This window comes from Sapajus apella, unplaced genomic scaffold (assembly GCF_009761245.1).
Source record: "Sapajus apella isolate SASKATOON/1434 unplaced genomic scaffold, GSC_monkey_1.0 scaffold55, whole genome shotgun sequence".
Taxonomy (NCBI): domain Eukaryota; kingdom Metazoa; phylum Chordata; class Mammalia; order Primates; family Cebidae; genus Sapajus; species Sapajus apella.
The window spans coordinates 1,319,175-1,335,538 of NW_022436995.1; the positions used below are offsets into that span (position 1 = coordinate 1,319,175).

The window sequence follows — 16,364 nt, forward strand, 5'->3', positions numbered from 1 at the left end:
CCTCCTGGGCTCAGGTGATTCTCCCACTTCAGCCTCCCATGAAGCTGGGATCACAGACACACACCACCAGGCCCGGCTAGTTTTTCTATTGTTTTGTAGAGACAGGGTTTCACTGTGTTAACTAGGCTAGTCTCGAACTCCTGGATGCAAGCAATTGCCCGCCCTGGCCTTCTCAAGTGCTGGTATTACAGGTGTGAACAACTGAACATGGCCAAATTAATTCTTAAAATTTTTTAAGTGGCCCATTTCCTTTCTCAAAAAAATATGACTTTAGAAAAATGTCCAGAACTCCAACATTTTCAAATATAGTTTGAAAAAATATGACTTTAGAAAAATGTACAGAACTCTTAACTTTTTCAAATATAGAGTTTTTAAAACAGTGGTTTTCAAAATATGATCCTTGTACCAACAGTATTAGCAACATTTGGGAACCTGCTACAAGTGTAAATCCTTGAGCTCCATCACAGATGTAAGCAATCAGAAACGACATGGGACAGTAGGGCTGTAGGAAATGGACAAACTGTGTTTTAAGTCCTCCAGGTTATTCTTAGGCATCTTAAAGTTCCAGAACCAGTTAAAATATTTACAGCTTGAGTTTAATGGCTTAAAAATTACTGAAAATTATTTTAAAGAAATATTTAAAATAAAAATTTTTTTAGAGACAGGGTCTCAGTACATTGCCCAGTCTAGAGTCCAATGGCTATTCAAAGGCATGATCACGGCACAATGCAACCTCAAACTCTTAAGCTCAAGTGATCCACTTGCCTTAGCCTCATCAGTAGCTGAGACTACAGTTGCACACCACTGCGTTTGGCTCGAAAACTATAATGCCTTCAAAATTATGAATGACAACTGTGACCAGATTTGGTTCTCAGTTATTTACCCATAAACGGCTAAACATAATTAAAGAAGTAATACTTTCCACTCTTCAAAGTCTACATTTGTCAGTTTTACACTGGCAGTTTCATTTATCTCAGTAACCACTTTGTGCAAAAGGAAGGGTAACTACCTAAAAAACAGGAAAGAACAGTGAGTAAAAGCACTAATTTTAGAGACAGAGAGATTTGGATTCATGTCTACATTTCGCTACTTAATAGCTGGGCTACTTGATGCTTGGGCAAATTACTTATGCTAAGCTTAAACGTTCTCATTTGTAAAATTTGTCGTGGATTAATGGGATTAAATGAGAAGTATGTAAGGAAAAATAGATCAATGGAGAATAAAAAATATAAAAGTAGATCATTTAAATATGCATGTTTAGTATATGATAAAGGTGGCATCTCAGCAAGGGAAAAGAAAAATGTTTAAATAAATATGTTGAGATAACTGAATAGTCATATGCAAATAGATAAAATTAGATTTCTGCTGCATACCTACACCAACAGGATAAATTCCAAATGAATCTGAGGTATACATATGAAAAATGTAGCTGGGCGCAGTGGCTCACGCCTGTAATCTCAGCACTTTGGGAGGCCAAGGTGGGCAGATCACAAGGTCAGGAGTTCAAGACCAGCCTGATCAAAATGGTGAAATCCTGTCTATACTAAAGATACGAAAATTAGCCGGGTGTGGTGGTGGGTGCCTGTAATCCCAGCTACTCAGGAGGCTGAGACAGGAGAATTGCTTGAACCAGGAGGCGGAGATTGCAGTGAACGGAGATAGCACCACTGCACTCCAGCCTGGGTGACAGAGTGAGACTCAACACCAAAAAAACAAAAAATGCAATTAGCTAAATATTAGAATAAAATGGGGGTGAAAACTCATGTTGAAATTTATTCCTCAATGTGGTAGTACTGAGAGGTAGGGCTTTTAAGAGGTAACTGGCAGAGTCCTCACGAATGGATTAATCCACTTACGGATTAATGAAGTAACATGTTAGCAAATTAAAGTGTTATACAGTAGTGGGACCAGTGGCTTTATAAGAAGAGGAAGAGAGAGCTGAGCTAACACACTCAGCCCCCTCACCATGTGAGGCCTTGTGCTGCCTCGGGACTCTGCAGAGTTCCCATCAGCAAGAAGGCTCCCACCAGATACACCCCGAAGAAAGCTCTCACCAGATGTGGCCCCTTGACCTTGGACTCTCAACCTCCATAACTGTAAGAAATAAATTCCTTTTATTTATAAATTACCCAGTTTCAGATATTTTGTTATAAGTAACGGAAAACAAACTAAGACAACCTGGGATTAGGGAACAGTTTCCTAACTACATAACAAAATCCAGAAGACATCAGTGAAAAAAATAGATAAAACTGATTATATTTTAAAAAATATGGAATAAAGAAATCATAAGTAAAAATATAAATGATATCGAGAAAAATATTTGTAGCATCTACAAAATATATATCAGTAATATATGCAATGTTTCTAAAATTCTCTAGCCCTATCAAAAAAAATTGGTTAAAGAAATGAACAGATGGTTAAAAATATAAATGGTTTTAACCACACAAAAATTGCTCAACTTCACTTAAAAATCAAATAAATTAAAACTACATGAGGTTAACAATTCTCTCTTGACAGTATACACTATTGATGAGGATATGAGAAACAAGAAATCTCACTCATTGCTGTGGAAATGGAAAATGATACAAAACCTGTGGAGGTAAATCTGTCAAAATCTAGCAAAATTACATTTGGATTTAGCCTTTGACCCAAAAACCCTACCTCTAAGAATCTATCCAAAAATTATACTGCCAAAAATATATAAAAACAAATCCATAGGGCTAATAATTGCAGGTCTATCTATAAAAACAAAAGAATATACTCCAGTTTCTTATTCCTCATATTATTTTATTTTTATTTATTTATTTATTTATTTTTAAAATAGAGATGGGGTTTCACCATGTTGGCCAGGCTGCTCAAACTCCTGACCTCAGGTGATCCAACCACCTCAGCCTCCCAAAGTGCTGGGATTACAGGCGTGAGCCACTGCACCTGGCTTATTCCTCATATTTAAGAGACCAAAAGGCAATTGACCAAGAATTTTAAAACAACTCTAATGTTCACCAACAAAAGAACGGTTGTGAAAACTATAGAACATCCACACAATAGAGTACTATACAGTGATGAAAAGGAATAGGGATTCTCTGTATAGAATACTCTGCAGTGATCTCCCTGATCTAAGCAAAATGTGTATTTGGTGTGTCACTATTTATCTATGAAAGGGAAGATTACAAATATACATAATCATTTCTATTAAAAAACAAAGGAAATATTAAACAATATATACTTTTAAAGGTTACCTAATAGGAGGAGGTATGGAACAAACTAGAGAGGACAGAGACAGAAGGTAGACATCTTTAAATATACTCTGTTTTATAGATTTGACTGTGGGATCAGAAAAGTATTTTACATAATTACACAGCAAAATTAAATCTTAAAAACATGATCCATAAGAAATTTGAAAATGCAAAGGAAGCAAATATATACCTAGTCAGTGACCTTACCATACCATTCCAAATAACTTTAAAACAGTAATTTGACAGTCTCTATTGCAATATGCCCTAAAATATATATCTTATGCTGTTTTCAGTAATCACATCACATTGTTTTTTTTTTTTTTTTTTTGAGACGGAGTTTCGCTCTTGTTACCCAGGCTGGAGTGCAATGGCGCGATCTCGGCTCACCGCAACCTCCGCCTCCTGGGTTCAGGCAATTCTCCTGCCTCAGCCTCCTGCGTAGCTGGGACTACAGACACGCGCCACCATGCCCAGCTAATTTTTTGTAGTTTTAGTAGAGACGGGGTTTCACCATGTTGACCAGGATGGTCTCGATCTCTTGACCTTGTGATCCACCCGCCTCGGCCTCCCAAAGTGCTGGGATTACAGGCTTGAGCCACCGCGCCCGGCCTCACATCACATTGTTGATGAAGACGTTGTTTATTTGTATTCTGACACTATTAATGTATGTACTGCACTATAAAGCAAATGAGTAATGATATGATATCCTAACATCCCTAAGGTCACTGTGATCTGGGATTCTGGGTATGGGAAATGAAGATAAAGATGTAACACTAATGTTAATTATGAACCTCATAGTCTGTATTTGAATAAAAAGTATCAGAATTAATACATGTATATAAATAACAGGAAATATTCACATATGCTAATATATAATTTATATATAATATATAAAATACATGTGAAATATACATACATATTAAATATATGTAATACTATTTTGTGGAAAAAAATTATATTTCCTAGCTCTGTCTACTTAGAAAAGGTCTAGAAACTGACCATCCTAGCAGCAAAGAACATTTCTAGCATTCAGATGTAGTCCCTAAATACCACTTCTCTCAAAGAGAACAGAGAACTCCTTGGACAAATGGCTGATTCCATGTCTGGGGCAGAAGATGTCAAGATAAATTTGGAATCTAAATCCCAGATAGTGTAATCCTAGCACTTTGGGAGGCTTAGATGGGAGGATTGCTTGAGCCCAGGAGTTTGAGGCCAGACTGGGCAACATGGTGAAATTCCATCTCTACAAAGAAAAAAAACAAACAAAAAAATTAGCTGGGAGTGGTGGCACATGCCTGTAGTCTCAGCTACTTGAGGGCTGAGCTAGGAGAATTGCTTGTGCCCAGGAGGTTGAGGCTGCAGTGAGCAGTGATCACACAACTGTACTTCAGCCTGGGAGACAGAGTGAGACCGTGTCTCAAAATAAATAAATAAATAAATCCTAGATAGCAAGAAAGCTAACAAGTACTTCAAGAGTCATATAAAAAATAGTGAAGGACAAAATTGAATAGACTTTCACTAGTCAAAGACAGGACATACTGATCATCAATAGTAATAACTGCAATTGATTAAAAGACATTTGATCCTTTAAATATATGAGTTAATATGATACTTAAAAAATGTCCTAATGGTCACCAAGGGAGGATGCTAATGAACAAACTCACTATTTGAAACTGAGTAAACAAATAGAAAGAATCAAACATTTATCATGCCTTTCCTATGCTAACTATACTACTGGGTTTCCAAATAGATGTGGGTTTTTTTTTTTGTTTTTTTTTTTTTTTAAAGAGATAGAGTCTTACTGCCTTGCCTGCATACTAGTTTTGATCTCCTGGTCATAAGTGATCCTCCCACCTCGGCCTCCCAAAGTGCTGGAGTTATAGGCATGAGCCAGGTTTCAATTTTTACAAGTATTCCTGGCCAGGCACAGTGGCTCATACCTGTAATCCCAGCACTTTGGGAGGCTGAGGCAGGTGGATCATGAGGTAAAAAGATTGAGACCATCGTCCCCAACATGGTGAAACCCTGTCTCTACTAAAAATACAAAAATGAGCTGGGTGTGGTGGCAACTACATTTTGTATTTAGTCCCAGATACTCGGGAGGCTGAGGCAGGAGAATTGTTTGAACCCAGGAGGCAGAGGGTGCAGTGAGCCGAGATGGCTCCACTGCACTCCAGACTGGTGACAGAGCGAGATTCTGTCTCAAAAAAAAAAAAAAAAAGTGTTCCTGTTTATAATAAAGAAGGAATAATGGAATATTACCAGTTTGCATCCTTAATAAATATTGATCATTGATTATAAAGGGCTGTTTATATCACAAAAAGAGAGACAGCCAGATAATTGGGCATTCTGATGGAGGAACATAACACCCATGAGTATTCTCACATCCCACCGCAACACATACCAAAGTCAAGCAAATTAAACTACAGTCAATTCTCTACCTTTATTAATTTACATAAAATATAGAAAATAGAAAAATCATGTTAAATAATACCAGAAAGTTGCAAAAACATAGTGACTGTGAAAAATCTTGTAAAATAAACTAAATTCCTCAACAAACAAACTGCAAGAAATAAAGAGAATGAACCTATAAAGTAAATTTAAAAGACATATCAACCAAATACAACCTGTGAACCATACACTTGTGTGTGCACCCACATATTTAGAAAACAGTTGGAAATTTACAAACTGACTGGATTATTAATATATTAACTAATCTGTTATTTTTTGTTGCTGAATAGTGTTTGTGTTTTTTTTTTTTTTTTTTTTTTTGAGACGGAGTTTCGCTCTTGTTACCCAGGCTGGAGTGCAATGGCGCGATCTCGGCTCACCGCAACCTCCGCCTCCTGGGTTCAGGCAATTCTCCTGCCTCAGCCTCCTGAGTAGCTGGGATTACAGGCACGCGCCACCATGCCCAGCTAATTTTTTGTAGTTTTATAGAGACGGGGTTTCACCATGTTGACCAGGATGGTCTTGATCTCTTGACCTTGTGATCCACCCGCCTCGGCCTCCCAAAGTGCTGGGATTACAGGCTTGAGCCACCACGCCCAGCCAGTGTTTGTGTTTTTAACAGCTTTTATCTTTTACAAATACATACTGAAATTGGTATCCAATGGTGCAATCACTGCTCACTGTTACCTTGAACTCCTGGGCTCAAGGGATTCTCCTTCCTCGGCCTCCTGAGTAGCTAGAGCTACAAGTGCATGCTACCATACCTGGCTAATATTTTTTATTTTAATTTTTTGTAGAGATGGAATCTCACTATGTTGTCCAGGTTGGTCTTGAACTTTTGGCCTCAAGCAATCCTCTTGCGTTGGCCTCCCAAAGAGCTGGGATTACAGGTGTGAGCCCCCACGACCAGCTGTATTGAAATATTTGTAGATGAAATAATATACTGTTAGGAATTTGCTTCAAAATCAAAGTGGATGAAGGAGTGGAAGGTGATACAGATGTTGTCATGAGTTGATAATAATTGAAGATGCATGATAGGTAAATGGATGGTCATCATATTGTTCTGCTTTTACATGTTTTTAAAATTTTGCACAGTAAGAAAATTTTTTCTTAAAAACAGAAAATATAAGGCACTAAATTTTGAATAAGACTTACAGTTTTAGAATCCTAAATTCAGAGAGTTTAAATGAATCAGCAAGGTCACATCATTAGTAAAAGACATTACTGAGACTAGAATGTTTGCTTAATCTTAGAACAATGCTCTCTACACATTACATTCAAAAAATTAAATGCCAAACAATGTTGAGCTGCTTAAAATATTTTCTGAATATATTTATTATTGTTGTCACTTCTCAAAAAATGAAATTATTCTATGAAAGAGCATCTAGAATACCTTTGACGATCATAATGGACCAGTTAATGTTCTAAGCTTTTTACATGTATTAATTCCCTTCATTCTCAGAGCAACAATATAATAGGACCTGTTATTGTTACTACCATTTTACAGATAAAGAAATTTGAGGCACAAAGAAATTAAGTCCAAGGCAAGGTTTAAACCTTGGCATTCTGTCTATGTAATTCTTAAATATTCTATTATACTGCCTCATTTATGAAACAAGCTCAGAATTTCTTAATCTTATTAAAATTTTAACTCAAGAAACTAAAAGTGTGCAGAACAGAAATCCAAAGAGGATAGATCATTCATATAAAATCTTTATAAAATATATACACATTAGATACAAAAAATACATCAGGGCTTTAAAATGAAATAAAGAGGGATCTAAGAAACAATCTTTGCCTTCCAGTATTTGTCTAAAAGCAGATTTGGTATAGCAGGTTCCTCCATATCCCTGCCACAGTATTCTGAATCTTGGTAACTGCATTAGTCAATAAGGAATAAAAAGTATCTACTTGAAATTAAAATAAAAACAAACTTTCCATAGTCTACAGTAACTTTAGGCTCTGAAACTAAGTTAATAAAGGTCAAGTTGTGAGTTTAGTTCCTACCAACTTAATTGACACCTAAGTCACAAAACAGTGGTGCTGAAATCAGCTGGGAGGCAATTATCTGCCACCCTATATAGATCACAACCAGAGTAAGTAAATGGGGAGCAGAAATCAAGATTATGCTAAAAAAAAAAAAATTAGTTTTCTGTAAAAGGAGAAAATAAGAAATGATTTATGAAATTAGGAGAATATTTTATTGCATCTGCTCTTTTCTTAAATTTGTTTCCCACAGTTCAACTTTCTTGACAGGAGAATTCAACTAAGAATGGTATATAATTATCAGTAAGCCTATGGAATAAATTGGGATTTTTCCCTTTCTCTGAGATTTGCCTTTTATTATTACTTGACTAAGATTATTATTAGAAGCCTGTCAGAGCCTTACTGGATGTGGTAATGGCTTTAGGAACTTGCTTTCTTCTGTGTTATTTCTGAATCTATGTTATGACAGGTGTCTAAGTTACATAATTAACCCGTCCACTGAAAAACTGTTTGCAACAGACGTGAAATTCTGTTAACTTATATATAGTAATTAATATGCAATACAAGTTAGATTTTCGTTTAAAATTATGGTTTTGACTGAAGACAGAAATATGTAATGGCTTTGGAAGATAAACCTAAGCAGATGAAAATATATCACTCTTACACATCAAGAAAACTGATTCAATACTGTATAAAATAAGCTCACAATTTCTTTTTTTTTTTTTTTTTTGAGACAGAGTTTCGCTGTTGTTGCCCAGACTGGAGTGCAATGGCACGATATCAGCTCACCGCAACCTCCGCCTCCTGGGTTCAAGCAATTCTCCTACCTCAGCCTCCCGAGTAGCTGGGACTACAGGCACGCACCATCATGCCCAGCTAATTTTTGTATTTTTAGTAGAGACGAGGTTTCACCATGTTGACCAGGATGGTCTCGATCTCTTGACCTCATGACCCACCTGCCTCGGCCTCCCAAAGTGCTAGGATTATAGGCGTGAGCCACCGTGTCCGGCCTCAATTTCTTAACTTATTAAAGTATTACCTCAAACAAGAAACTAAAAAGATTTTGATTAGTAATTCAAAAAAGATAAATTAAAAGATAATCTTCAACCAAACAAGGATTGAAAAAAAAATGAAAAAATATATAATCCAATGATATATAATAAAATATATGAATAATTAACAATGGAAAAAAATCTAATTTTATCCTAAAGTTTCAATACTGACCTCCAATAAAACCTTCTCCAAGCTCTAAGCAAATGTGAGTTTTACTTTCTTCCTCTGTCCAATTACTCTTTTGTGGAAACACCCATAAAATTGTCATAGTCCAAATGTAGAAGATGTAACCTCAAAAAATTCTTGTGAGGATTAAATGAGTTAATATTTACTAAGTACCTAGCATGGTGCATGGCACATAGTAAATACTCAAAACATGGTATTATTGTAATTATTTGTTAATATTAATAGCAACTTTCATTTGCATAGCATTTCTTCACAATAACTTCTCAAACTATACAAAATTCTTTATAGTTTACAGAATTCACACTGATGTTCAATATTCCTAGATGTCTGTAAAATTTGAGTAAGAGCACAGAAAAATCATAGTGACTCGCCCAGGGAACTAATGTGTTATCTCTGATTCTAGAAATAAAGGAAGTTTTTAAGGCAATTGTGTTTACCCTTAAGTGCAGCTAAGAAAATTAACATATGTAGCACAAACATTCCTATAATTCACTAATTTAATTACACTCTTAAAGTTACTGAAATTTTAAATTTGTTTTACCTGAATTTGCAATTTTCAATGTATCCTTAACCATGTCCTTTTAACTTTCTGAGGTGTACTATTAATAAAACACCTAATAGTGTATTCTACTATTCTAAAAATTGATTAAAAACTTGTACTCATATGATTAAACACAAAAGGCTTAAGTCAATATATGAGGAATTCCTAGATTTCCAAAGTAAGATTCTTTTTTTTTTCTGAGATGCAGTCCCACTCCGTTGCCCAGGGTGGAGTGCAGTGGCACAATCTTGGCTCGCTGCAACCTCCATCTCCAGGGTTCAAACAATTCTTCGGCCCCAGCCTACTCCTGAGAAACTCAGACTACAGGTGCCCACCACCACACTGGCTAATTTCTGTATGTTTAGTAGAGGTGGGGTTTCACCATGTTGGTCAGGCTGGTCTTGAACTCTTGACCTTGTGATCTACCCACCTTGGCCCCCCAAAGTGCTGGGATTACAGGTGTGAGTCACCATGCCCGGCCTCCAAAGTAAGATTTTTTAAAAACATCTGCTTCGTAATAAACAGAATACACATTAAACGTATGAGATTTACGTTCCACAAAATGACTCTAAAAGATAATCAGTAAGACGTGATGCTGATGAATATCCACCGTGGAGACTAATGCATCTTCTAAGTCTTCAATCGAAGAGACAAAATATAACAGATATAAAATAAACAGCAATCTGCAATGTATAATAATCCACAGGGACCTAAAAAAACGAGTCAAAAGGAAGACTCATCTTGCTTTGTTCCCAGGAACAGGGCATGATAACTGCTTAAGTATCCACGTCGTTCATTTAAGACTTTTGAAGTTCCTTTTCTGTGATTCCATGATTACTACACAACCTCTAGTTATTAACTTGGCTTCCCAAGTTCTTGGGTACAAGAAAGGGTGTACTGGATTTTCAACCTGAAAATTCCGATCCAACATAAACTGGCATTGTAATGTGTACATCATTCTCTAGGTTAGTTTGAACTGGGTTCCTCAAGTCTGGGCAATACATGAGCAGAAGTCTATACATTTAAGCTTCTTAGGTTGGAAATATGAGAATCAAACACTTTCTCATCGACAACTGCTACAATCATTTATTGTTTTTTCACCTTCTTTTAACCTGTCCCTAAAATCAAACATGCTAGCCAATCCTAATTTAGGTAGATTAATTTAAACACGAAAATGGCCATTAAAACCAAAGTAACAACCTAGAATTTAAATCAAAACACAGGATGTATATTTACACAGCCTCATTTACATTAATAGTCTATTCCCCTCCAATCCCCGCAAAAAAATCTGTGATATTCAAATTGTGCTTTAAGGCAAAAGTCCAGAAATTACTTTTGCACTTGCATCAGCTGGGAGCATTATTTATAAAGCTGTTTGGCATATGTGACTCAATTATTCCAAGGCTTTAAAAAGTATTTAAGAGAAATCCCACCTGGTACAGAGCAGGGTAGGAATACTTGCATCTGAAGTGCATAAATTTGGGTCTTCAAATGATAACTTAGACTTTTCGCACGGGTCATTCAAAAGTAATTGTATTACTCCTTCAAAAAAAACATCTCTCTTCCACACTCCAAAGCATTCAGGCTCACACTAGACACTCCAGCTCTTCCAATGTGTCCGTTTAAGTATCATTTACGAGAAGAAAAATGCACACCAAATTCTCAGTTCGCCTAAAATAAAGAAATGTCTACTATCATTCCTAAATCCACAGGGCAGAATTCCCTTAGAACCGTGATGCTAAGAACTTCCACCGCAACTGAAATTGTCTTCGCAATCTGTCTCTAGGAGACTGAAAGGCTGCAGAGACGCTTGAGGATCCTGCAGGGAGGCTAGGGCGGCAGACGGAGGGGGCGGAGGGAAGGGGAGAGTCCCAAAGAGGAACTGCATTAGAAGGAAAGACTTTGATAACGGCTACGGGAGAGGCGGTTAGCTACAGAAAAACAAAAAACAAAAACAAAAAAACAGACCTATTTCCAGATTGTGTGCGTTTATAGAGAACGCAAAGTGATGGGGGTAAGGAAACAAAGCCGCCACCCCTCACCCCACCCCCGAAAAATTAACCCTCCACGGCCGGAGGGTTAAGAGAAGTCGACAAAAGGAGAAGGGGTAGGAGGGCGGGGAGAATAAAGGCCCCAAAAACCAGGAATTGAAAAAAAAAGTACCCGATTTGTGAGCTTGGCCGTGGTCTGGATCTTCTGTCCTGATAAGCAGATGGCAAGAGGAAAGGATCGCTGTTACTCAGGGCTGTAGAGAGTAACGCGTTTACAAGGGTAACGAGCCCTGCACAAGAAGATGTCGCCTCTCTTTCCACCTGCTCCGTTCATTCCTTTGCCTCTTACTCTAGCACCAGTGGCATTCAGGCAAAACACTGCCAAAGCCTGCACCGCTGGAGGACAGCAAAAGGAAAATACCTGAGTCCCAGTAATCACGCTGGCAGCGACAGGAGGAGGAGTCGCGGACAATTGGAACCTGGGCTGGATCCTCACTAGCTCCGGTCTAACCCCAACTCTTATGGGTGGGGCGGGCAACTTCCGCCCAGAGCAAGGAAAGCGTCACATCCGTCTAATGTCTTCACCCGTCCTCCCTTCTCCGTTCACAGCGTTGTGACTTCCTCTTCCAGGAGACTTTGGCCTAGTCTTAACATCTGACGTAAACTACGTAACCCAGCATTCATCACGGCAAGTGGATTTCCGGGTTAAGAGGTCCGCGCTGGGTACATCACCATGGAAGCGATCGGTTTGGTCACGTGGTGCCCCTGGTTACGCCCGGTGGCAGCTGTGGGGTCTAGGGCGCAGACGGGGGCCATTTTGCCAGAGGCTGCCTCCCGGAGTTGGGGGCGGCCTGGCGGCAGGTTGAAGCTGTTCTTTTTCCTCTTCTGCAGTTTGGGCCTTGGAGAGGATCTGGAAGTCTGGGCTCCATCTAGCCCGTCAGAGACGGCAATGGTTTCTTCCAGCCACCGCCACCTGACGACCCTGCATGGCGGCTGCGCCCTCCGCCCTGCTTCTGCTGCCGCCCTTTCCAGTCCTCTGTGCCTATCAGCTCCAGAGACGCAGTCGTCCTTCCGCCTCAGAGACTGATAGTCAAGTTGGGGGCATTATGAGAGGAGAGAAAAACTACTACTGCCGTGGAGCTGCGGGGGACCACGGTTCCTGCCCCACTACAACCTCGCCTCTGGCCTCGGCCGTCTTGATGCCCTCGGAGGCAGCCTCTAGCAGCTGGTCTGGGTCTGGAGGCAGTTTGTCTGGGGGAGATGAAGAGGAAACTCGGCTCCGTCAACTCCTCCGCACCGCGCCGGATCCTTCTGAGGCCTTTCAGGCTTTGCAAGCTGCTTTGCCGAGGCGGGGCGGTCGACTTGGCTTTCCCCGACGCAAGGAAGCTTTGTATCGGGCACTGGGCCGAGTGCTTGTGGAAGGAGGTAGTGATGAGAAGCGACTCTGCATGCAATTTCTCTCAGACGTTCTCCGGGGTCAGGGGGAGGCAGGCCAGCTGGAAGAGGCCTTTAGCTTAGCACTTTTGCCTCAACTAGTTGTCTCGTTACGGGAAGAGAATCCAGCCTTGCGGAAAGATGCGCTGCAGATCCTGCATATATGTCTGAAACGTAGTTCTGGAGAGGTGCTGAGAACGCTTATACAGCAAGGACTGGAAAGTACCGATGCCCGACTTAGAGCTTCCACAGCACTGCTGCTCCCCATCTTGCTTACTACTGAGGACTTGTTACTTGGTCTGGATCTCACTGAGGTGATAATATCCCTAGCCCGAAAGCTTGGTGATCAGGAGACAGAAGAAGAATCTGAGACAGCTTTCTCCGCACTTCAACAAATTGGGGAGCGACTTGGCCAAGACAGATTTCAGTCTTATATTTCTCGTCTGCCCTCTGCCCTGAGGAGACACTACAACCGCCGCCTGGAGTCCCAGTTTGGAGGTGAGGTTCCTTATTATTTGGAACTTGAAGCCTCTGGATTTCCTCAAGATCCCCTTCCCTGTCCAGTGACTCTTTCCAACAGCAATCTTAAATTTGGGATTATTCCTCAGGAGCTGCATTCACGGTTGTTGGATCAGGAAGACTATAAGAACCGGACTCAGGCCGTCGAAGAACTAAAGCAGGTGCTGGGAAAATTTAACCCTAGTTCTACTCCTCATTCTAGTCTTGTTGGCTTCATTAGTTTGCTATATAATTTGTTAGATGATTCTAACTTCAAAGTGGTCCATGGCACACTTCAGGTCCTGCATTTACTGGTTACTCGCCTTGGAGAGCAGGTACAGCAGTTTTTGGGACCAGTTATTGCAGCTTCTGTCAAAGTGCTGGCAGACAACAAGTTGGTGATTAAACAAGAATACATGAAAATCTTCCTCAAGCTAATGAAGGAAGTAGGACCTCAGCAGGTTCTTTGTTTACTCCTGGAACATCTCAAGCATAAGCATTCCAGAGTGAGAGAGGAGGTGGTGAACATATGCATCTGCTCCCTGCTGACCTATCCTAGTGAGGATTTTGACTTGCCCAAACTGTCCTTTGATCTAGCCCCAGCTCTTGTAGATAGCAAACGCAGGGTACGCCAAGCAGCTTTAGAAGCTTTTGCTGTGTTGGCATCATCAATGGGCTCAGGTAAAACCAGCATCCTTTTTAAAGCTGTGGATACTGTTGAACTGCAAGATAATGGAGATGGAGTGATGAATGCTGTGCAGGCCAGACTGGCTAGGAAAACCTTACCAAGGCTAACAGAGCAGGGATTTGTGGAATATGCAGTACTCATGCCATCTTCTGCCCAGGATAGGTCAAACCATTTGGCATATGGAGCAGATACTGACTGGCTTCTGGCTGGTAACAGAACTCAGAGTGCACACTGCCACTGTGGTGACCACATGAGGGATAGCATGCAAATTTATGGATCTTACAGTCCAACTATCTGTACCCGAAGGGTATTAAGTGCAGGAAAAGGAAAAAATAAATTACCATGGGAAAATGAGCAGCCTGGAATCATGGGAGAAAACCAGACTTCCACTTCCAAGGATATAGAGCAGGTATGCTTCTCTAATTTTCTTGAGTCAAAAGTGTGAAGAATTTAAAATGAAAATATGCCTGTGATGACTTAAGGGTCAGCCTCCTTGAGGGAAACATGTTATGCTTTGTTTTAAATCAATTTAAAATCAATCTGAATGTTAATGTGGGTACTCATTATAATGGTACAGGTCACAAAGGACCATTTCACAGGGTTCCTGCTTGATAGATTTGATTAAATTTGAGACTGGTGATGTAGACAATATCAAGATTAAGTTTTAGCTTGTTACTGTGGCATGTCAGTTATCTCATTCATACAACAAACATTGAATACCTAGTAGGTGCCAGATAAAGAGCTAAATTCTGGGAATGAGGATGAGGCCAGTTTCACACAGTATAGGAAAAAGATCAGACCTAGGAATTAGCAATTAACAAATTTGTTAAGTGCTAAAGTCTAAATATAAACAGAATTCTGCAGGAAAACTGAAGATAGAAAAAAATAATTCCACTAGAAAAGTACAAAAAAAGCCTCCACAGAAGATATGACGTTTGAACTGAGATTTCGCCCCCAAACCTTTATTTTAAAAAAATCCAAATCTACACGTAAGTTAAGAGTACAATGAATACCCATATACTTCATCTATTTTTACCAGTTGTAACATCTTGATGTATTTCCTCCATATTTGCTGAACCATTTGAAAGTAAATTGTGGATATCTTGAGATTCACTCCTAAATATTTCGGCATATATCTCCTAAGAATTATACCTGCAATTTTTTTCTTCTATTTTTAATAATTAAGTACATAGTATTTTTTTTTTACTCAAAATTTTTTGACTTTTGTATGCTAAAACTGTTCCAAATTTGACTAGTGGCTGGCTCCTGTATCCTTTTAACATTACTGTTCTTTAAGTCTGAGCACTTCCTTAACATAACGTTCAGGACGATTCCTTGAAGCCAGGAGTTCCAGACCAGCCTGGGTAACATAGTGAGATCCCCATCTCTACAAAAATAAAAAAAAACTTACCCAGGTATGGTGGTGCATGCCTGTAGTCCAGGCTATTTTGGAGGCTGAAGTGGGAGGATTGCTTGAGCCAAGGAGTTCCGGGCTGCAGAAGTGAGCCATCATTGTGCCATGGCACTCCAGCCTGCTTAACAGAGGGAGACCCAGATTCAAAAACAAAATGAAACAAGAGTAACATGATGCCTAGCCTTACTTTGGTTTTCTTTTGCTCCTGACCTGGAATCAGCCATTTTTTCAGAAGTCCTAGTACTGCCTATTTAGTGGACAGTGGTATTTGAAAACAAAAGTCTGAGTAGAGATTTGCTCATTGCTGTTTCTTGCCATTGTGGTTTGACCCCTTCAGTGGACAGAACAAGTACAAGGAGTACCTGGTTTTTGTTTGTTTTTTTAGTGAATTTATACTAGTACTGCAATTCAAACTAGTACTGCAGGGTTCTTCCTCATCTTTCCTTATTCCGTGTTTGAATCTCCCTTCACTCACAATAAAACTCCTGCTTCCCAGCATCAGTCATATTTATTCATATGCTTTATACTACAATAACCCCCTCTCCCAAAAAATTGCTAGACCAGTAACAGCAACCAACTACCTACTAAATAAAGTTCAAGATTTCATTACAGTTCTTTTTGTATTTAAAACTATTCCACAGTCAGAATTTTATGGTCAAGCTTTTCTTATATTAAGTCTTTCATCTACCTAATTATTATTTAAACAGTGGTGAAAGATGAATCGGAGTTTGCTAAGTGTGGCTAGGTCCCAGTGAATTTCAGACTAAAGAAACAGCATGTTTAGAGACACTGATTATATGAAAGAACTTAGCAAATTAATAAGAGAATGGGGAGTTTTTGCACAGCAGACACAAGGGGTCTAGTGGAGGGGAAAGTAGCAGATGAT

General features: G+C 39.3%; 2 protein-coding genes across 8 annotated transcripts in view; one reads left to right on the forward strand and one right to left on the reverse strand.

Annotated features, from left to right (window-relative positions):
* Positions 1 to 12,051, reverse strand: part of KLHL28 (kelch like family member 28) — a 40,966-nt gene extending 28,915 nt beyond the window's left edge. Inside the window, exons 1-2 of one of the 4 annotated variants that reach the window (XM_032244494.1) lie at positions 11,866 to 12,051; positions 10,887 to 11,124 (exon numbers count right to left, since the gene is read on the reverse strand). In XM_032244494.1, coding sequence (XP_032100385.1) covers positions 10,887 to 10,928 — 42 coding nt within the window. In that variant the 5' untranslated portion in view covers positions 10,929 to 11,124; positions 11,866 to 12,051. Of the gene's footprint in view, positions 1 to 10,886; positions 11,125 to 11,616 lie in introns of all 4 variants that reach the window. The other 3 variants (XM_032244493.1, XM_032244498.1, XM_032244496.1) reach the window with 3 other exon arrangements.
* Positions 12,052 to 12,194: 143 nt separating this feature from the next.
* TOGARAM1 (TOG array regulator of axonemal microtubules 1) overlaps positions 12,195 to 16,364 on the forward strand; it is a 101,544-nt gene continuing 97,374 nt past the window's right edge. For all 4 annotated transcript variants that reach the window (XM_032244489.1, XM_032244491.1, XM_032244490.1 and 1 more), the window contains exon 1: positions 12,195 to 14,473. In XM_032244489.1, coding sequence (XP_032100380.1) covers positions 12,431 to 14,473 — 2,043 coding nt within the window. In that variant the 5' untranslated portion in view covers positions 12,195 to 12,430. The remainder of the gene's footprint in view (positions 14,474 to 16,364) is intronic.